The 23,681-nt window shown below is 35.9% G+C and overlaps 1 protein-coding gene across 2 annotated transcripts in view; it reads left to right on the forward strand.

Annotated features, from left to right (window-relative positions):
- The window catches only part of DNER (delta/notch like EGF repeat containing), a gene marked incomplete at both ends in the record, with an annotated part of 120,718 nt that overhangs the window by 94,438 nt on the left and 2,599 nt on the right, over positions 1-23,681 (forward strand). For both annotated transcript variants that reach the window (XM_083363165.1, XM_083363166.1), the window contains 3 exons: positions 15,085-15,207; positions 16,379-16,492; positions 20,764-20,895. In XM_083363165.1, coding sequence (XP_083219291.1) covers positions 15,085-15,207; positions 16,379-16,492; positions 20,764-20,895 — 369 coding nt within the window. The remainder of the gene's footprint in view (positions 1-15,084; positions 15,208-16,378; positions 16,493-20,763; positions 20,896-23,681) is intronic.

A 23,681-nucleotide genomic window follows, 5' to 3' on the forward strand; every position in this document is an offset into this window, starting at 1 on the left:
CCCTTGTAAGGCACTTGACACTGTAATTTACAATAAAAGCTGTTATAGCTTGATTCATAAGGACAGTTAAAGCAGATTAATGTGTAAAGGAATTACTACCCCTACAAAGTAATTGTTTGGACATTATCTGCAAGCAAGCTGCCAATTGTTTCATGAGGCTCTTTTTCTTTCTCAGAATAGTGATGTGAACTAGTGAAATAGAGTAAAATATATGTTTGCAGACTGTTACATACTACATACCAAGGGAAAGCCTTCTTCTATTCCAGATGGGAAAAATGAGCAGATAGGTAGAGGAAAGCATTTTAAACAATGTTTAACTATAGAACATTGTTGGATACTTGCTACCAATAATGTGTTTGCATCATTGTATGTTATCTACATTTTTTGCTGAATTACTGATCTTTTTCTCCCTATTATGTCACTCGGAAAAACCAAACAAAAGAGAAATTTAAAATGGGCTGATTATAGTGATGAAGTGTTCATAATAATCATCAATGGGCCCATCTGGAAGAGCTTTATATTCATCCTGTCCATTATGTGATGTCTAATTGTTAAGTATTGTAATGAGCTGTAATGTAGGATTGTCTTTGGAAATAATCTGGACATTTCAGTTACTTCAAAATAGGCTGTTATCAGGGACCATGAACTGGTACCATTTCTCACTTACTATTAAAATATCCCTAATTATGTTTTAAGTTCAGTTTAGAATATTGCTATTTACCTTACCTTTGCCTCTTAAGGCAAAGAGTTTCAAAATTTTGAATATTTTGTTTCCTTTTTAAAAATTTATTCTTAAGTTTGTTCATATGGCAAAAAAGTCTTTGGTGAAAGATTACCACTGAAATTTCAGAGGTGTCCTTATTTCAGAATATATAAAAGAATTATGAGGCTAATTCATCCTCTTTTGTTCATCTGTTAGGGAAAAGTACTATACATTCTTACAGGCAGTGCTTTTTTTGTAAAAGAAAAAGGTGCCGGAACTCACACGTCATATAACCCGCCTTGCCTACCCTACAAGGTTCCATCCAAAAAAGGTGCCGGAACTCCGTTCTGAGCGTTCTATGAGAAAAAAGCCCTGCTTACAGGCCTTCAAATATTGAAGAATTTCATTGATATTTTTTAAAGTTTTTAAATGTGAATCTTTTTTTTAAAAAAAGTTTTATTGATTTTCTAATTTTGCATTTAAATATTTAAAAAGCAACATGGCAGCTGAGTAGTACAAGTCTCAAACTACTACATTGAGTATTTCCTCTGTTTTCCTGTCTCATGTTTAAACTAATACAATTCTTATTTTATCAATTATATAGAAATAACTTTTTTACATTTATCAATAATTTTTAGTTTATACATATCCTGGTTATTTTAACATCCAATCTTTATAGACAATCAATGTCCTAATTTTTCCCAATTTTTAGTTTCCCATTAATATTTAAGTTTAACATTTAATATTTGTAATTTCCAAGTTTTAAGTGACCACAATTCCCTTTTTTGCAATTCATCACAAAATCTAATATTCAAAATACACTTCTTATCTATTTAAATATATTCTATTTCTCACCATCTTACATCTACTAATTACTACAGTATAATGTTCTTATTTTCTATTAATTTCCAAATGTCTTAAATTTAGTAACCAAATTTTTCACTTATTTCAACATTAAATACTTCCTTTATAAGCAAATCAATATTCAAGTTTAACTTTTAATATTTATACTTCCAAGTTTTAAAAGATCTTTATCTCAGCTCATAACAAAATCTAGTATTCAAAGTACTCATCTTGGCTGTTTGAGTATGTTCTATTTTAATTCTCACTAATAAGTCAAAACCCCAATTTTCTTCAGCCTTATTCTAGCTTTCTTTCTTTGCCAACTTGCCTTCCATGTCCGTACTTTTAAGTCATCCAATAGATCTCCTGTGTTATATATATTGTTTGAAGTAGAAGTAGAAAAGGCCATCTGGTTGCCACTTTTTTTGGAAGGACTATTACTTTTCCATTTCAGCGTAGTTATCCTGAAATATTTATCTTCCCTTCAGTCTGTTCTTCTTCTTGTTTATATAGGTTTCTTCTGGTTTATATAGAAAAACTTTTCCTTTTTTCATGTTGTCATCTCTTTTCTGGGTTTTCCATTAACTGTGTTTGTTGACCAATTGAATCTTCTATCATAGTATTTAATTGTTCCACTTCTTCTATTAAATTCTGTGTAGTTGATTCTTTTAGTTGTAATCAAAGTTTGGGTTCGTATATCTGGGCTGACATCTTGTTCTTTACTGTAGCTTCTTGTTTTATCAGTAGCTGTAAGAATAGTTTCATAAATAGCTTTCAACTTAAACAGAATCTGTTCCTGATCTTCATCCATGTTCTCTTAGTAAAGTGTTAAATTAAAAGCTTTACAATCAGAGAATGAAAATAATTTTGTCACTGAGTATAGAACACAGCTGTGCTTCTCTCAGCTGATATCTGTCAAGGTTGCAAAAGTCTTATCTATAGTCTGGGCATCGAGCCAGGTCTCTTTTAGACAGTAACAAACTGCAATATCAGGTTTAGCCACAAGATGTCACCCATACCATTTAGGGTTTGTTTTTTTAAGTCCGAAATTTTTATAATCCTTTTTGCAATTTTACTTCTTTTTTGTAGGTAGAAACCCAAATCTTCAATAAGAATAAAAAATATTCTAGTCCACAGAATTTAGAAGGATAAAGCTCCAGTTAGAATCAGGTTATTTTTGAATTATTTTAAACTCCCCTGGATAGTCAGTTGCTGCTGTTTTTAGAGGGTGGGATAGAATCTCCCTTCCTTCTCTTACAGGGAAAAATATTTTGGGCAGCTTATACAGGTGGAAAAAATAAGTAGGATTGAAGAGAGGTAAATCTCACCCAGTCTCATTCATGCTGCTTTGTAGGTGCCTGATGGTAAATTTGACCGGCTGTCAGCAGCCTATTGATGAGCCATATTGCTATGGCTAGTCTTCCATCCACCAGCTTGGAGGGCTGCCCCGGATTGAGCAGAAGGGCTACCGCCCTCCTGCAATCAACCAGGGATCCCTTCCTTGCTGGTCGCCCCTACAGGGCAACTTTCAACCCCTTCCAGGATCCCCCAGTGATGCAGAATCGGATGTGGAAGATGGAGCTCGCCTTCCAGATATTTGTAGTGGCTGCGGCAGCAAACCAGAAGTCTCTTAAATGTGAATCTTGTTTTCAGTGTTTTCATGACTTAAAACATCTTCCCCCACAAATGAGAGGGAGACAACATACTTCCTTATCTAGCCTATAAGAACTCTGCTCGCAGGGATAGGAATGTCAACAAACCAATGAATAGCTACTATTTAGAAACATGCTATATGAAAACTGGTGTTGGGACCGGTTGATTGCTCAACAGCCCAGCAGAGTTTTTGATATTTCACTAAATACATAATTTTTCCATAGGCATAATAGAGAAGGAAGAGAAGGATTACATTTTATTTTGCCATCTTTCTTTTTATTCCCCTTACACTTTGAACTTTGAATAAGGGGCCTTTTGGGAAACCACTGCAGTGTATGCTTTTGACCAAACAATGTTAAATTTAGATGTTTTACTGCTATAGCTCTCAACTATCTCTTATCCATATAGCATAACTCAAAACACCAGAGAATTGTGATGTTTTGTGAATAATGCTATGCTGTCATTTCATTTGTTTGTTTTTAACATAGCATGATGTGTGAGCCCATTCATTATGACTTAGTTTTATGTGCAAACTAGTCTCTTATAACTTATTGGGTAAAAATACCATTAGATTATTTTTCTAAGGATGTGGTGTCAAGTGAATAACAAATATTACATTAATATACATTAACATGTATGTCAATGTAAGCTCAGGAGCAGTTTCCAATTTTATATTTATAGGTTAGGTATTTTTAACCATTTTACAGCTGAACTTATTTCACAAAGAAGTACATTGAAGGTAAAGTAATCTTAGCAATAAATCATTGTTTAGTAACAATTAAACTGATACACGTAGTTTGCAGTAGGAATGTTTTTTCCTGCTGTATATTGAGTCAGAAGTTGTAGTTTAAAGCTTTCTAGTTATTTTGCATAACGTGAAAACCCTATTTTCTGAATTGACATTGGACTTTCCATTTTCCTTTCAGGCTTTACAAAGTGCAAAAAACCCAAAAGAGTTCTAACCAAATGTTTCCCATGCACTCTCATAGCTTTAGTGATTCATTGTACTTTTAATCTTGGATCATTGAAAGCAAATATAGTAGGGGGATAAAACCTATTTATTGAAATATATTTTGAGAACAGTGCAAAATTTTACTGTGTTTGAACTGGCCTTATAAAGCAAGTTAAGTGATATTGGATTTAAGTAAACTAATGTATTGAGGCAGTCTTCTGGTATCCCCCAAATGTGTTGAATATAAATGGTTATAATCCCTTAGCCAACATTAATCGAGACGTGAAGGTTGCCATGTTGAAGAAGAGTGACTAGAGCAAGGTCTAAGCCATTCGAGAACCCCTGTAAGCCCCCTATAAATTACTTTCCAGCTGAATTATTTTTAATTATTTTTCTTTCAGACTATTGAATTACTGTGCCTCACCACCTGTAAAAATAAAGCACCCACGTTCATTGTCTATCTTTTAAAGTGCCTCTTTGAGACAGTAATTTATGCACAGGAATGTATATGAGGTTTTAAGACAAAAATATTTGCTGATCACTGTGTTCCTCTGATTAATAATGAATTTACAAACCCCCTGGATTGTATGAGTAATAATTATGAATATCGAGAGGTATAGTTCAGCAACATCTGGAAAGGCAGAAGTTCTTCTTACCTTGGTCCTAAGCACTAGGTAAGATCCAGCCAGACTATCATGTTCTGATCCCATCTACATTGTAAATAGCTAGATACCACCAATCTTAAATTTAAAGAAATTATAGTTGAGCAATACAAGCAGTTCTAAAGACACAATAAGCAACCTAAGAGCTTAGCCTTGTTTTATGAATCACACAGCAGAGGCCAATATCTTCCAAATGCTGAAAAAGTCCAGGAAAGGAGGAACAATTCTGTCCGCACTTTGTCCATCTATCTGTATTAACACAGCAGCCAAGCCTTGTCACTAGGGCCTATTTGATATGTCATGAATTAAAATAATTATAAAAAGCTATTGTGATTTGATTTTTTTTATAGTTCTCACCTGAATATATGGATATGCAGTATCTTCCATGATTCTACTAGATTAGAACTAAGATTACTTTGCATTTCTATTAAAATGGCATGTTAGTTATATTCACAATATAGGCATGAAAAAGAATCTGGTTTTGTGTATATCTGCTTGTGAACAGTGGCGTTTTTGAAGATATTTGTTATGGGACAAAAAATTACTATTATTCTGAATTTCCTAAGCTTTTGGACATGGAAGAATAAAAATAGTGTAAAACATTTAGATAGTATTTAACTATAGTTAGCCTGCTTATCCATCTCCTTTCCCCTTAAGAGCCAACAAGTGCACAGGTATAATAAGCAGTTAGATTACAGTGATGGAGAGCCCATCAGCAAACACTGAGAGAAAATTCATACTGTATTGTTATGTTTTGAAAGCAGAGGAGAAACTTCTAAGCTTTTTGTATTTTCAAAGACTTTGGGTATTTTGAAAAACCTTTTGATCTGTGAACAACCCTTCATGTATAACAGAACTGTCACCCGTATCATAGCCTAAAGATAATTTTCATCTAGTGATATGAAGACCTATACGGTACCTGCTCACTGTTACATACACAGATGGCTTGATTTTGAGCTGTAAGAAGCAGAAGCACTATTTCTGCTATTTGAAGGCAAAAGTAAATGGCATCTCAGAAATGGAAACCGATGAGAATATTTGACCTTTTTTTTCAGAAGTAAAAATCAAATATTTTTTTTAAAAAAATGCTGTCATGCAGAGCTACAATGCTTATATTATTTTTTCTGCAAGTTTAATGCTGCGTAGATGCATAAGAAACAAAACACTGTGATTAGAACGGAGCACAAACTACATACAGTATCTTATTTGCAGAATAAAGAGATTTAAAAATGGCTGTGATGGCCAATATTGCTGAAGCTGTAGATTCATGTTAATATTTTTTTTCTCTGCAAATATATACAGGTTCAGATATTGATTATACCTTTTGATGGCATTTTAAAAACAGATATTTTTTTCTTGCTAATCCACCATTAAAGAATATCAGAGATGGGGGAGCTCCTATTGTCTCCTTGAAGCTTTGCCTTTGTTTCACAATCAGATTTATCAGTACTGGATATCATCAATTTTATAATCCTTTTTATAATCCCTTTAAATTCATTGTGTTAATTAAACAACCCCCCCACACACTAATTTTCCTTGCTTACAGAAAGAAGATGCACCTTTCCCTAATAGCATGCCATTACATATTTTATTCCTTTGCTTGCAGAAGCTATGATTGCTCAAAAAGCATTTAGGAAATGGATTTTTGGGGGAAAAGTAGGATAATCTGAACCATCCATCATATGCACCGTGACTGATACTGTCATCATACTGGTAGAATATCAAACTTATGATATCTTTGGTTTCAGCTGTCACAGGTGTGAACAGAAATATAAACTATATAGTATATAATAGTTATATAACATATAACGAATATATAGATATAGATATAGATAGATAGATATAGACAGGGTTTTTTCTCATAGAACGCTCAGAACGGCATTCCGGCACCTTTTTTTGACCGATTTTTTTCAACTTTTGCACAAGCTGTGCTACTCCCTCTATTGGCTTTCGAAAGCCAATAGGGTCTTTCTTTGTTCTCCTTCCGGAAAGGCAGCTGCTGCTGCGGTGTCAGCTGCGAGCAAAGTTCAGAGGAGGCAGGCAAGACCGCCTGAACCACGGCTTAGCAGCAGGTGTGAAGGAAGAGGGCCTGAGGGGAGGGGGAGGCCCATTAAAGGTTCTGTGAATTATGACATTGGCCGTGCCTGTCCGTTGCCGGATCCCTGCATTTAGGTGGGTTGCAGGCTGGTGCTGGCTGTTAGTTTGCGCCAGGGCATGATTACATTGGCCCGATCTAACTTTAGAACATGCAGGATTAGCAAGGGTAAACTTTTCTTCAGTTAAAGTCCTCTCTTGTTCATTTCATGGAGATATCTGGGTAGCCTTTATTTTTGCAACAGTATATAACTGGTTTGCATTGTCTCCTTTATGGTGTCCTTACATCCCCACCCCCCACCCCCAACTTCCCAATCTAACCTACATCTCTGAGATTTCCTGACAGTCAGCCATCCAAGCACTAACTAGATTTGACCCTACTTAGCTCCAAGCTCAGGAGGTGGTCCTCAATGGCCCCTGAGCGTGAAAGTTAGCTTTCTAAAAGATAGTTTCCTTTATTCCCTCAGCCTGGAACTGTGTCTCATGGCTACTATTTTAGTGGTTATCTGGATTCTTGCAGATTTTGTACATCTCTCTGAAGTGGTAATCTTAAGCATTTTTCATAAATTACTTAAGGATATGCAACTATATTTTCTCATATTTATCTAATGTTACTTTTGCATCTACTTTTTTCAATCCATTTTCTTTCTGTCATTAATTCCCCAAGAATAAGAAATGTAAATTGTAAGCTCCTCATAGCACAGTTCTCTATCATTGTTAAAATACACTGGGCAATTATGGACATATTCATTCATATTCATAAATAGATTGAATTGTAACACTTTCCCTCTCACCTAAGCCTGTTCTCTTGTGTGTATAATTTGAACATAGCCAGGCCATTTTTTATCAGCAGTTGTAAAGAAATAGAAACAAAATGTGTTAATAACAATTTCTTTGCAATTCATTATCTTGTCAGTAACATGACTCCATCAATTAAGCACATATATGTTGAAGGCAGCATATGCATTTGTATTAGACATCTGTTATTTCCCACTGCTAGTCCTTCCAAAAGGAACTCAATATATATCATATTATATATGCAAAAGTTGTCTCCTCCTCTATTAAAGCGCAACACATCATTTTCCAAGTAGACAAAAAAAATCCATCTTTATTGTACCCACCTGCAGTATATAAACATGGGGAAGCTATTCCACAATTTTTCACCCCTATTAATTTGATAAAACAGAACTTAGTGTTCTAAGTTCATCATGAACTAAGTCTGATAAAAATAACTATTTTGGCATGGATGAATTAATAGCATGCATTTTGGGTTATAGGAGCATCTCATTCACTTGAACCAATGTGATCATATCTTTAAAATGGTATGTACAAGCCGTCAATAATGTGGTTGCTAATATAGGTAGGTCTGGCTTATGAGCTGTTTGTATTTAAGGAGATGCTCACAACAAATTCTACTTTATTTGGTGAATGCCTGAAAGATGCATTAAGAATTAAATATATAATTTTAAATTATATAAATAAATATATAAATAAAATTATATAAATAAAAGATTTAATGAGATGAGACTTCCAGCACCTTTTTTTTAGAAAAAAAGCACTGGATATAGATATAGATATATAGATATAGATAGATAATAGATAATAATAGATAACAGAATAACTATGTAATAGTTTGTTATTACACATTTATGTCATTTGTAATATCCATGTCTACGTCACACTTCTACAAATAGAAGGACCTATACAAAAGTTACTAAAATGGATATGTCTTTTGAGGGTTTTTTAAATCACATATTGCAAAGTGGGTAGTATGAAAAAGCTGGTATGTGAATTGAAACAAATTTGTTACCTGCTGCATGGAAAAGATGTTAACTAGGCTTCAAGCCCAATTTGGTCACTAATGTTGCTTGACAGATGGATTGCCTGACAATGTAAGATTATTTAATGCTTGCTAAAGGGAAGTTATGAAAAACGATTCAGAAGCTTTTTTGAAGATGTAAGACATATTGACAAATCTGTAATGTGTGTAGCAGGCAAAATATTTGTTGCATGTCATGTAAAAGAAGAAAGCCTTGATAGGAAGAAGACAATAGAATGTATAGAATTGTGTTAGGATGTAACTACTTGGCTATTATTTACCATGATTTCACTGAAGGATTTTCATATACATACTGTATATGTATGCATACATCTACTTACACACGTACAATGACAGTTTGAAGCTGCTGCTTAAAAAACCCCATAAAGAACCATACTAATGAATATTCACTGATGAACCAGCAGTTTAGAAATTAAATATTGTGACTAAAAGCTTTTTCTGGTCTTTCCTTCCACAACATATTTATTGCTGAATGAGCACCAAAGCTGGAAAAGATTTGCTTTTCAATGATTTTGGCTACTAAGCATAGCAGAATTTCAGTAATGCTAGAAAGAAATGAAATAATTGCACTTATATTGATTGTACTGTTACATGTGGAGTAGGTCCCATTGGATTCAATGAGAGTTATTTTTGAATTGATACAGCATGATGAGACCACAGCAATAAACTGTGATATATATTTTCCTACAGTTACAATTCAATGATTTCTTAAAAGGGACAGAAGGGAGTGTTAAAATACTTCCATTTTTATTTTATTTAGTCATTTTATATATTTCTTCAATCTAAAAAGGCTCTTAAGTTGGGTACATAAGAACAACAACAATACCACCAAAGCAAAATCCTAACAGGATAAATCCAATTATCCCTAATTATCACAATCATCAAAACATTAACGTATTGAACTGTGTTGAAAAATCATAATTAATTAGCCACTAACTGCCTTCCACAACAGTTTTAACTAATTTAACTAATTTCCATCTAAAAATGGAAATGAAAATTGGAAAATATATATGCCTCACAGAGGAGGCTGTTTCAAAGGAGTGAGCAGAGCACCCTATTCCATATATTTACTATTGCACTTTGTGGCATTTGAGAATCCTCATTAGGCATTCTCTGTTCACTTTGACTGAATGGGCAGAATTTATTTGGGAAAGGTGTTCTGGTAGACACCCACCCCCTGAACCATATTACCTCCACAATATTATATGGCAATAATGGCAATGAAAGTACCCTGTACAGTAAATACAAAACTATTGGACTTCGTACCAACAGAAGTTTCTGGGTGGTCTGTAGGGCATTGCTTGTAAACTGATCCAGGTGAGAGATGAATTTGGCACATCTTCTAGGTAAAATCATAACTTGCGTTCCAGTCAAGCTGGGCAAGGCCCTTCTGCCCATAGTCTCTACGACACTTCTGAAAGGAGCCATGAATCCAAATTGCAACATGTTCTCCAGTTCACCTTCCCTACTTTAGGGTTCAAGATGTGTAAAACCAAGCTACATGGATCTTAGGATTAGCTCTCCTTCAGGTTTCCATATTGCACACCAAGTCAGCTTCTTGTCCACAGTTTTGTGATGGATGGTGCTACATTTATTGAAAATGTATTTGGATGCATACTGAACTTAGAGTTTATGTTTTTTCAAACTCTCTATCCTTGGAATGGCTATCTCCTGCCATATATCTTTCCGTCCACAGCTAATATTATCTTGCCTTCTATCTTTGTCCCCTTAGCAAATTGCAAATCAACTCCCTTTTCCCAGGAAATGAAGCAGCAGACAATTATGCAGAGTGAATTCCACTTTATACTTCCACATGGCAGCTATTCTCAGTTGCAAAACTCCAATCCACTTCTAAATTCTTCAATAGCTTGTTAGAACCCCTGCTTCCTTGCATAGGACCTGCAGTTCTCAGCCCCAAACCTCTTTCTTTCTTTCTTCTGTGTGGGGCAACTTCATTCTATGTTCTCCCAACAAGCTACAGCCTCTTCAGATCTTGCCTGCCTTCTCAAGTACAGCTCTTTAGTTTTTCCAACTGTCTACCCCGAGCTCAGCTTTCTTCACTAATTGCCTTTTTAGTTGTTTCAACATTACAATGGTTCACTTTAATAGACACTCAAATAATTGTAGCACCATTTAGGAAAATTACGAACACCTATTTGCTACACTTCTAGAGTAAAAGATAGAAGGTATAATAATAGGACTAAACGATAAGTTAGAGGTCTTCTTGTCCAACCCCTTGCTCAAGGCAGAAGGTCTTATACCATCCTGGTCAAATGATTGTCCAGTCTAGTTTTGAAAACCTCCAGGGAGCATCCACAACTCTAGAAGACAAGCTATTCCAATGATTAATTGTTCTCTACTTCTAGTTTGACTTTCTCTTTAACAAGCTTCCACTCATTACTTCTTGTCCTCAATTTAAGTCAATCCCCTCTTCTCTTTGACAGCCCTCAAGTTGTTAGCTGTTGTTAGCTGCGAAGTCATGTCCGTCCCATCGCGACCCTATGGACAACATTCCTCCAGGCCTTCCTGTCTTCTACCATCTTCTGGAGTCCATTTAAGCTCACGTCTACTGCTTCAGTGACTCCATCCAGCCACCTCGTTCTCTGTCATCCCCTTCTTCTCTTGCCCTCAATCTTTCCCAGCATTAGGCTCTTCTCCAGTGAGTCCTGGAGTCCTGGAGACAATTATCATGTTCCCCTAGTCCTTCTCTTCAAACAGCTAGAGTGATTAAACAAACACACCTTAGCCGCTCTGTTGCCATCTTGTTGTCAACCAAGTTTTCCTGCAATAGTTATTGTGTACCCAGTAAAAAAAGAACAGCAAAATGTGAATGAACTTATAGTTCTAGCCATACAATCAGTCAAAGGCATGCTGTGTGTGATCAGGGACATGCATATTCTGTGAACAGCCTGTTCTTTCATTTCTTCAGGGTCTCTAAGCTCTTTTATATAAATCTGTGCTTGAAGGTGAGGAGAAATTTTGGGTCCTTTCTGTCATGTGTGCAAATACTTCTGTTTTTCCTCCCAAAGGCAGAATTGTACTGTTGTAATTGAAAGCAGAGGTCTATGCGAACATTATTGTACAAAGGAAAGGGTTAGGACAGCTCTTGCAAGATCTCTGTTAAAACTCTTCTTAAAAACAACACCAGTACTATAAAGTTTTATGGAGGAAAAACGTCCTTTGCATTTCATCTGTGGTTACATTTCATATTGGTTTTGCAATTGGGTTCAAAAGATCAGGATTCAGTTTGTTTGTGGCAGAGGAATATACTTTTGTGACCTTCTTTCTTGAAAAAAAAATGAGATAGGGTGAAGCCGCCCTCTGGTGGAGAGAAAAAGGCATTTCTATTGATGTAACATGTGATCTATGTCCAATTGCTCTATAAAACCGACTTGCTTGTATTCAAAATTAGTATTTGTTAAATAAGTAGCAGTTTTCTAAGAGCAAAATCTTGATCCAATCAAAATAATTCAGCTAGATATAATATGAACTACATTAAGAATATAAGGGACGCGGTGGCTCAGTGGGTTAGGGACCACGCCGGTGGGAAGGTAACAATAATAATAATAATAATAATAATAATAATAATAATAATAATAATAATAATAATAATAATAATAAACCTTTATTGTCAAAGTACAACATGTGTACATTGAGATTAGCTGAGCCTCCCCCTGTGCTCTCTCCCCCCAACACACAGTGACAACAAACCCTCCATCCCACCACACTATGTGAACCAACTACACCACACACCGGCCTCCCAAGTCAACTCTGCATAAGATTACATCCCATTCAAAAGCCTAACAGCCCACGGATAAAAGCTGTTCTTCAGCCTGTTGGTACGGCTGGCTATATTCCTATATCTCCTACCGGATGGTAGGAGAGTAAAGAGATACCGTCCAGGGTGTGAGTCATCCCTGAGAATCTTCCTCACTCTTCCAAGGCAACGAGCCCTGGCGATGTCATCCAGTGGTGTCAGGGAACAGCCCACAATGTCTTGTGCTGTGTTCCGTGCGCCTTTGGCGTCTAGTCATGCCGGCCATATGACCATGGAGACGTCCTCGGACAAGCACTGGCTCTTCAGCTTTGAAACGGAGATGAGCCCCGGCCCCTAGAGTTGGAAACGACTAGCACACCTGTGTGGGGGAACCTTTACCTTTACCTTTTACATTAAGAATATTTTGTAGTGTTTAATCCATAAATAGGAAATCAAGATAGAATTAAATAGTTATTCTCTGCTTCCTCTTCTCCAGAATTACATAGTTTCTATTAAAGGGCCCAGAGTGCAGCTTTTTATATATTTGTATATATAAGGCTGGAAGTGCCTTCTGCCCCAATCACCATCATATTACTAGATTTATACTGTATCTGTACTATAAAAATAAATACTTGGATGTTTGCTGATTTTTAAGACAAGGAACTCCATTTACTTTTCTCCCCAAGATTTCTCTTGCTCTCCAGAATTTCACTTGAAATTAATAAGATAATGATCATGAAAAGTATAAATTATTCTGTTCTGCAATGCATACCCATAGTCCAACATTCCACTCATAGATTGAGGGTTCAGGTGGCTTAAAAGGGCTGCTAATTATTTTTTTTCTTCAGATAAGATGTTAGTGGTAGAGAATAATAAGTATAAAGATTTTACTGTATATCTATTGTAACAGGACAGTCTAATTAATATTGAATTAATTATACAAAAAGGTTTTATGTCAAGTCTGTGTTAAGAGGACAAGAGTACAAAAAAAAGAAATCTAATATATTCGACTTCTCTTCCTCCTCCATCCTTATCATATTTATATTGGTACCCAGAGAGTCTACTTTTATTATAGGAGCTACTAATTTCTCTCCCAGTTTCTCTAGGGAATATTCTAATATAAAGAAATTGCTTTGTGGAATAGAATTTATAGGATTGTGTATCTATTTTTAGGTGTAATTGGGAGAATGGAGTGGATTGGTGATATTTATGCACATCTGTGTACAATTGCATTGGGGGGGTCATTTTAATTCAGTCCATGTTTACTGAAGAAAAATACATTATACCACTGTATTTATTGATAGTGGTGGTTTCACATTTTAGTTGCAAAATATCTTGCATGAATGATATGTGTGGAGAAATGAAAGATCTACTCATTTAAATATACACAATGACCAGGAACTGAAATCTAATTAAGTGCAATGACAGCCACAATTCATCTGTAATGTCAGCTGCACAAACAGAACTAGCAAGAAAATCCTGAACTAAACTAATAAAGATATGATTGTGCTACTATAATGGTTAGTCAGTGTTGCTCCAATATATGAAGAGAGAATATTAGGTCAGTGTTGATAGGAATAAAAACATATCTTATGAATGATATTAGGTTAAGCAATTATTACCTTCACTCTATTACTCTGGATAAATTATACTTATCTCACAAACCACAGCTGAGTTCACATGCTTTGGGTGATGTGTAAACATAGCCAATATGTGGTGGAAAATAAAAATAGTTTCTAGTATTAAAAAAATAATTTGACCTACTTCAGACATCATGCTAGTGAAGCTTCCTTAGCTATGATTTCTTGAATAAATCATGATTGTCTGGGTTCACACAATGCTTGCCACAAATCATGTTTCATTAATTACAGTGCCTAGCTTCATAAAGCATGTTAACCCATAGGCAGAAAAACCACAATGTGGTTTAATGTGATATATGAACTCAGTCTATGAATATGCAATCAGCATAGTTTACTGAGCTGTGCATATTATATGCTAACTGAAATTTGGTAAAACACATTAGTAACACTTTCTGAACTGTTAAATAGCTTTCCTGCTTGTTCTATTGACCATTGACCTATCGTACAATGGTACAATGGAAACTTTACATTCATAGTTCCCTGCCCTTATCTGCCTTAAGGATGAGAATACTTGACTATAAATCTTTATGTACATTTAAACATTCTCTATTGAATTATATGTTGATATGAGAACTAATTTCAATATAAAACGATGCTGCTATGATTTCTGCATACTTCACATTATGCCAATTGCAATGAAAGAATGATTTCTGCAAAAATATTATTTCACAAGAAACTGAACAGTCTCTGATTTCTAATAAAGCTTGTGAGGTTTTTCTTCAAGGGATAAATATATTTATGGCTATTTAACATATAAAATGATCAAGAATATCTATTTAAGGTCCAAAACTTTTAATGTCCATTCAGAAGTATTTAAAGCTATATCTGGGCATTTTCATAAATAGAATTTTCATCTCATTTATGAGAAGAACTCTACCATTTTCTGGCAAACACATTTGTACCATATATTTTTTTCTTCTTCTTTCTGTTCTGCTTTTAGGTTATCATGGTCTTTACTGTGAGGAGGAATATAATGAGTGTCTTTCAGCCCCTTGTCAGAATGGAGCTACCTGCCGAGACCTTGTCAATAGCTATGACTGTGTATGTCTTCCTGAGTATGAAGGTGAGCAATATTATATTTTAGTAGAAATAAATTTATAGATTACTGTAAACCCGCCTAATAAATATATGTGCATAATTTAAATTTCACCATTTGCCAGATAAATCTTTTTGTGAATATTTCAGACTCTAGTGCTAAACAAATTTGGATGGAACAGCATTTTCCCCTTAGACTATTATACTAGTGGCCTAAATTAACAATTGTAAATTGATAATTGCCTCGACTTTGGAACACAATTAATGAATTTTTCTGATTAGGATGAAAGATTGTTCTTTGACCTAAAAAGAAAATTATATGAAATGGAGAGTAGCAATTAAATGTGCAAATAGAAGCAGTTTGTCATTCAGTATACATCTGCTTTTGAAACTTAACATTAAGAAAACCAAGATCATGGCATTTGGCTCTCTCAATTCCTGGCAAATAGATGGGGAAGAAATGGAGGTAGTGACAGATTTTATTTTCCTGGGCTCCAAGATCACCACAGATGGGGACTGCAGCCAAGAAATTAAAATATGCTTGCTCCTGGAGAGGTAAGCCATGGCAAATCTAGACAGCACACTAAAAAGCAGAAACATCACTCTGTCAACAAAAGTCCGTATAGTCAAGGCTGTGGTCTTCCCAGTTGCAATATATGGCAGTGAAAGTTGGACCATAAGAAAGGCTGAGCACCAGAGAATTGAGGTCTTTGAACTATGGTGCTGGAAAGACTCCTGCGAGTCCCTTGGACTGCAAGGTGATCAAACTGGTCAGTCCTAGAGGAGATCAACCCTGACTGCTCTTTAGAAGGCCAGATCCTGAAATTGAAACTCAAATACTTTGGCCACCTAATGAGAAGGAAGGACTCACTGGAGAAGAGCCTAATGCTGGGAAAGAAGGAGGGCAAGAAAAGAAGGGGATGACAGAGAATGAGGTGGCTGGATGGAGTCACTGAAGCAGTAGGCGTGAGCTTAAATGGACTCCAGAAGATAGTACAGGAAGGCCTGGAGAAATGTTGTCCATGGGGTCTCAATAGGTTGGATATGACTTTGCAACTAACAACAACATACATCTACTTAAGCAGCCTATGTGCATATATTATGTTTGACACAAAAAATAAAGGGAAAAACAAAGACTTTTGAATGTTGATCAAAAAGAGCAAGGAAATACTAAATAATTTTTCATCTATTATTCTCAGGAAAACACTGTGAATTATACAAAGATCCTTGTGTAAACATCAGCTGTCAGAATGGTGGGACTTGTGACAGTGAAGGGCTTAACACTACTTGTATCTGTGCACCTGGATTTACAGGTACGTTTTTTGAAAATTGCACAATATGCAGAGATAATTATAAAAATGCAGGACTAAAGTAAATGTAAAATGTATTACCGTATTTCTCGGACCATAAGACGCACCTGACCATAAGACGCACCCAGTTTTTAGAGCAGGAAAACAAGAAAAAAAATATATTCTGAACCAAATAGTACCAGTATACTAAAATATTTATTATAATAAAGCAAAATACTGTAATGTTTAACAGCGTAAACTCAACAGTGGTGTTAAGAACCATCCTCATTTCCATTAACAAATGAGGAAAGACTTAGAGGCTCAAGCACTTTTCTAGTTTCCTGGAAACCCTAAAAACTCATCCTCACTAGTGTCAGAATTTAGGAAGCTCTGTTGCTCACAATCACCTATATCGCTTTCTTCACTATCTTCATATATGACATTATCTTCAGTTCCATCTAAGGCATTGCTAATGCCACATTTTTTGAGAGAGAGAGTGAAAGGAAGGAAGGAAAAAAGGAAGGAAGGAAGAGAGAAAGAGAGAGTGAAAGGAAGGAAGGAAGGGAGAGAGAGAGAGAGAGAGAGAGAGAGTGAAAGGAAGAAAGAAAGAAAGAAAGAAAGAATCCGTCTTGCTCTTTTCTGCTGGGAGCTCGCAAACGTGTGAATTACCGGTAGCTCTCCTCAAACGCACATTTCTCCCGCGGCATGAGAACAACCCTCACGATTCTTTCTCTACGCACCCTGCCCTCGCCGCGTCAGGAACCTGCATTTCTATTGGCTGGTCAGCAGCTCAGCGTGCTGGCTTCCCCACCCACACCCTCCACCCAGTGGGTTGCGTGTCTTGGTGCACGTGTATACGCAGCAGGGCTGCATTGAGAGCCGAGGAAGGAGGAGAGGCGAGGAATGTGGGGGGGGATGAAGTGCTCGGGGGGGAAAGGAAGAAAAGATGCATTAGAAACAAAGAACATATTTGCCGCCCTTCCCCCACCCCGCCAGGATGAGAAGCTGCTTTCTTGCAGGGGTTTTGAACGCACTTCAGCTGCTGGCCAAAACTTAAGGTATCAATAGTTTCTTTTCCCTGAATAGGTTTTCTAAGATGCCAAAGCAATTTCAAACAATTATTACTCTTGCAAATGGGAAATCACTTCTGAGAAACTTCGCCGAGAAACCTGCAGGGACAACTCCTCACGACTTTGCTGGGGCAAGTCACCAGCAATACGAAACCGGAGAATTATTGGCATTTGGCCTATGAGGTTTAGTTTAGCAAAAACTATTTCTTTAGCGGCGAAGTAAAAGGAAGAAAATGGGCGCGCGTGGGGAGGGGCAGAGAATTCCACATCTTCATTCAATCACATCTCTCCAATGGAGCTGATGGACGGCATTGACTGAATGGGAGACAAGAGTTTTCGCTTACCTTCGGACCATAAGACACACCTCGTTTTCCCCCCCACTTTTTTGGGGAAAAAGTGTGTCTTATGGTCCGAAAAATACGGTAATTTGCACCTGCACTATTTATTATTCCAACAAATTGGTAGGCAGTTTAGATAACTACCTTTTTCTGAACTAAAAGAAACATAGCAACAACCATATTCATGAAGTTTTTATTCATATGGTAAAAAGTATATGAAAGTGACAATATCTTCCATAAAGGGAACTCAATTAAGGTTGCCATTTACAACTGTATCCTTCTTTTTATTTATGCTTTTTATTTATTTATGATTCTTTAATCTCTTTCTGACTGATTGGCATATTTACTGCTTCAAGACCGGCATGTCAAACTGCCGGCCTGCAGGCCAGATGCGTCATACTAAAACCACGCCCACCCCATTGCCAGCAATGGGGAAAAAGTCACAATATGTTGCGTGATGTCATGTGATGTGAGTTTGACATGCCTGCTTCAAGAGAACCTTTTCACAATTCTGGGTTGATTCAGATTTGGGTAAGGTTTTTTGGGGGGGCGGGAAAGGATAGTACTTTGGCACATGTTTCAAAGTACAGGTAGTCTTCAATTTACAAGCATTTGTTTAGTGACTGCTCAAAGTTACAATGTCACTGAAGAAAGTGACTTACAACTTAACATCAGAAATTCTGGCCCCAGTTTCAGTTGTAAGTTGAGGACTACCTGTATCAAAAATATAAGGAATCCAACCACAAGATTTCTACTGCCACATCTGTTCTGGTCCTTTAAAACACCATTCTTGAAACTTACTAAACCTAACTAATCCTGTGGTGACTAGACGTTATAGGAAATGCAACCAATACAACTGAACAACACCAATTTGGGAAAAATGTTTTAGAAATTAATTTCCTAGAATAAATCTTCCTACTTCAGAATTCTTTAGAGCAAATTCTGTTGAAACAGACACTTTCAAAAGAAACTTTGTTCTGATTACAGTAATCTTAATTCATTCCAGCTTTTTTCTAGAAGCTTGATTTGAGGGTGCGGTATGGGGTTAATGGGGCCCTGACTAACAGGATTCACACAAATAAAGGGATAAGGCAAGGGTGTATCCTGGCTCCATTATTATTTAATTTATACATCAATGACTTGCCTGGGTTAATGAAGGATACCATGGTACACATGCCGATGATCCTAAATACTTACTGTAACAGCTTTATGCTGATGATATGATTTTATTATCATACTCACAAGTAGGATTATGTAGGCTATTAAGAAGATTCAGCTCTTATTGCCAGGATAACTCCCTAATCATTAGCAAATCTAAATAAAAATAATGGTGTTTGGAAGAAACCATCAGAGACATAAGTGGCAATTAGATGGCAAACCAATTGAACAAGTTAACACCTTTGTATATTTGAGTGTAACTTTTTTCCAAGACTGGATCTTGGGCCTGCCATCATCAACAGAATACATTTAGAGCAAAAGCCCATTTGAATTTACTGCTCAAACTAAAGAACCATAGTTACCCATGGTCCCTAGCCCCATTAATCAAAGTTTATAAGGCTAAGGTTACCACAATGCTCTTATATGGAGCAGAAATTTGGGGTCTTTACTCAACCACAGTCCTAGAACAAACACAGTCCCAGCATTTGAGATGTATTTTGGGTGTAGATCCAAGAACATCTGCTGCTGCAGTTAGAGCTGAATTGGGAATTCATACAATGCATGTATTATCTAAAATTAGAGTTTATAACTACTGGTGCAAAGTTAATGAAATGGAGACTGATAGACTCCCCAAGTTATGCCTACCAGAGCAAATAAAACTACAATCACAAATCTCCTGGATCACCAAACTAACAAATTTCATAAGAAGCTGTGGCCTTCCCGTCTCTTGCGTAACAGGAGAACAATCCAAAAAAAGATTTGCCCAAAGAATTAAGGATATAGAAGCACAAACTGATACAGCTATCCTTGGTAAGGTGGGTAACTTGAAATGGCTGAGTAAATACAAATGTACTTTTCAAGTAGACAGTTATTTGAAGTCACAACTCCCAAAACATCTCAGGGAGATATTTACACGAGCGAGATTCAAACAGCTTGACACAATGGTCAGATATGGGAGATTTCATGCTATACCCTATAATGAACGTCTCTGCATTTGCGGAGCAGCAGAAGTAGAAGACCTGGCTCACATCCTATTTGACTGTTGCCTGTATAAGAGGGTGAGAGACAGGTATCTTGGTCTATATACCAAATGAATGACCCATTGGGATCCCCATATCAAAACAACTTACCTTATGTCTGGCCAGAACTTGAAAATAACATTTAACGTAGCATAGTACCTAAACAAAATGGTCCACTTGAGATCCAAAATATAATTTTATCATATTTTATTTATATCTTAAATTATTGTACATAATTACAATTTCATTTTAGATTGTATTTTATTACCATTTCGTTTTAAATCGTATTTTATTCTAATTCCATTTTAAATTGTATTTTATCAAATTCCATTTTAAATTGCTTGTATCAAATTTTAGTAACAATTTGTGCTGGAAATTTGCACTTTGATATGGTCCAAGGGCTAATCAATAAAGTTGTTGTTGTAGAAGTTTGATAGCTTTGCTTTGCAGATTTTTGGCTTTCTTGTCATTGTTATTGTTTTAATCCCTTACGCAACCCTGGGGATATCTTGGGCTGATGTTTTAGAAGCTAATAATATGAAATGAAAGTGATAGCTGACAAAAAGAAGAATACAGGTGAAATTGCTTCCAACAAGAAATAGATATACAAATTGAAATGATATAGAAAGATATAAATATAGAAGGAGATCGTGTATACTATTTTGCTTCTACAGTTGCAATAGAAAACTGTCTTTCTTACCTGTTTTAAGGGGAAGAATGTGACATCAACATAAATGACTGTGAGAGTAACCCTTGTCGCCATGGAGGACTGTGCATAGACCAATCTAATGGATATAGTTGTCATTGTCCACGTGGATGGGTTGGTGCAAACTGTGAAATACGTAAGTGTATTTATTACTACTAATAGTACATTGAACCACAGAAGTATTGTTTGTATGCAACATATTTATTTTAGTATTTAATCAAATAGAGTTAGCAGGAGTATGTAATGTCATAGCAAGAAACTCTGCACAGTATGTCTTCCATAATACTACAACTAGTTCTTTACAGACTTCATGTCTGAATATAGTTGAAATTCCTGAAGATTTGGAAAAGGCTTTCCTACAAAATTATAGTCCCAGACATTTAATGCAGTTTTGTTTTAAAATAATAGTAAGTAGCAAATACTTACAAGAAAGCATGTGTGGATCAAGACAATGTTAGAATAGTCTGTCTAATCTAATCTATGTTAAGCTTCCAGGAACCACTGTTAGAAATATCCTGGGAATGCATATGTTATTGTCTGCCCAGATTTTTAATAGCTGAGATTGGTTTTTTTATTCCATGCATATGGAAAAACTATAAAGTGATACCCTTTTAGAGTTGTCTCTGATTTTATGGATTGTTTTTTAATTTTATTTATTTCATAGGATATTATAAATGGCAGACATAGTGTTGGTATATAAACTATAGGTAGTTTGCAAGTGACTTCAATTAAATCAGTTAATCAATTAACAAAGCAAAATTGTCCTGTAAATTGCGTAGACATTTTAATATGTGTTGAAAAGCACCCACTCCTGCTGAAATTTAAAAGAACCACATAACTTTTTATGAGATGATATTAAACTAAAAAAATAGAATCTTTTCTAGTTTGCTTATTACTTATATAAAGAAGCGAATCCATTTGTAATTTTCATCACACAATTATGGCACATATTCTCAGATCTATATGCTATTAAAATTCTAATACCTATTTGTTTGTAACCTTCAGTTGGGTAAATTTGGGTATGGGGCATGGGTCCTGGCATTCTGCAAGTTAGCCTTGAGTCCTGGTTCTATAACTGTTGCCCTCAGAAATCCTTCCTCTTTTTTCTTGACTGACCTGCCACTTTGCTGAGGGGAGGGGGAACAAAGAGAGCCATATATTGCAAGGAAAAATGCATCCCTGCTCCTCATCCCAGCATGTCCCAAGGGACCCCTCCCTCCAGTGATGAAAAGGGCTCACCTTTTCCAGCTTCTCCAGCCAGATCTACCTCACCAGCAGACATCCAAATCATTCAATCTTCCTTCCCTGGCCTTGGCTTGTCCCCATAAAGAGCCAGGTTTCAAGTGCTCTCTGGAAGGATGAAAGGGAAAGGGCTTTGAGGGGACTGTAGGGGCCACATATATATATATATATATATATATATATATATATATATATATATATATATATATATATATATATATATATATATATTAATCCCATTTATATCCCGCCCTTCTCTGAAGACTCAGGGCGGCTTACAATTTAAAGCACAAATCAATGTGCTTAGCAATAGCCTTCATTCTATATGTATATGCCTGCTTGTTAGGGCTTTCGCCCCCCCCCCAAGTGGCATTATTACAAAGTCAGCTTATTGCCCCCAACAATCTGGGTCCTCATTTTACCTACCTCGGAAGGATGGAAGGCTGAGTCAACCTTGAGCCTGGTGGGACTCGAACCTGCACTAATTGCAGGCAGCTGGTGTTACTTAAGGGAATAACTTATTTTACCATTGACCGTGACTTTCAACTAAGCCATAATTTTAAGACTTCTTAACAAAAGAAGTCATGATCTTTCTGCTGTTCTGTTTTTCTTGTCACATAAGTACTACATGGGTTAGTTTTATATTACTTCTAGTTCACTGCTCTGGTATTTTCTATTAATTATTGCTTGAAAACCAACACTGGTATTAAAATTTCCACAGATCATGTATGGTGCATTTGGACATTATCTTATGCATGTCTCCTTTACAACAATGCTTTCTACCATTTTGGAGTGATGTCTAGTTTTCAAGAGAAGGGAGAACATAAAAGTTAGTGTAAATAAAAAGAGATAAGAATTGTGCTGCTGGCTGTAGATTTTATAATGAATACCTGAATGTTCAGATTGATTGAATAGAAATAGCTCATCTTTTCCCATTTTACCCTGTTGATAAATAGAACAAATGAATTAAGTCCTAGAGATACAGTACTTCATCCTCAATCCATGTTTACTACTGGGTAGTGGTATGAAAAGCTTGAGGAAATAACTCTTGTTCATAAAATTCATTCTTCCAAGCTGCTGTGTTCTAAGAAATGACATGCAGTAGTCGTTCATCTTCACATCCTCAGTTTTCATGGTATTATTTATTTTTGAGTATGTTTGAACCAAAGAATAAACCAATATTCTACATAGGTTTTTTCCTAACTCACATAGATATAACAGGTAAAAGGCCATTAATTCCTACATAGTGTGATTAATATGGGAAGGCTCAGAAAAATTATATTTGTAGTGGTGTAGTATTTATATTAGGTTTTGTTAGCATCCTGGGGCGTAATTAAGGTTGTTTTTTTTTCATTTCTAATGTGTGTTTTGTTATCAGCCTGGAAAATATCCAAAGGTGAATGACAATTTATTTCACCGATAGACAATAGGCTGACTGACAGCTGGATTTAATATCCTGAGTCATAAAATAATCCTTGAAAAATGCATTCTAAGCAGCGCTTCAGTATTATGTATTGTAATGACAATATTATGCAATTTCTAATAAAGGGATAGATTGCTGGGACCATATGCCTTTATTGCCTATTGAAGCTGATCTTCTCTGATAGCAAACAGTTCAAAACCTTAGTTTAATCCAATATTTAAAAAACTTCACAGGTTTAATATAGATAACAAATAACG

The sequence above is a fragment of the Vipera ursinii genome, assembly GCF_947247035.1.
Source record: "Vipera ursinii genome assembly, chromosome: 5".
NCBI classification, from domain to species: Eukaryota; Metazoa; Chordata; class Lepidosauria; order Squamata; family Viperidae; genus Vipera; species Vipera ursinii.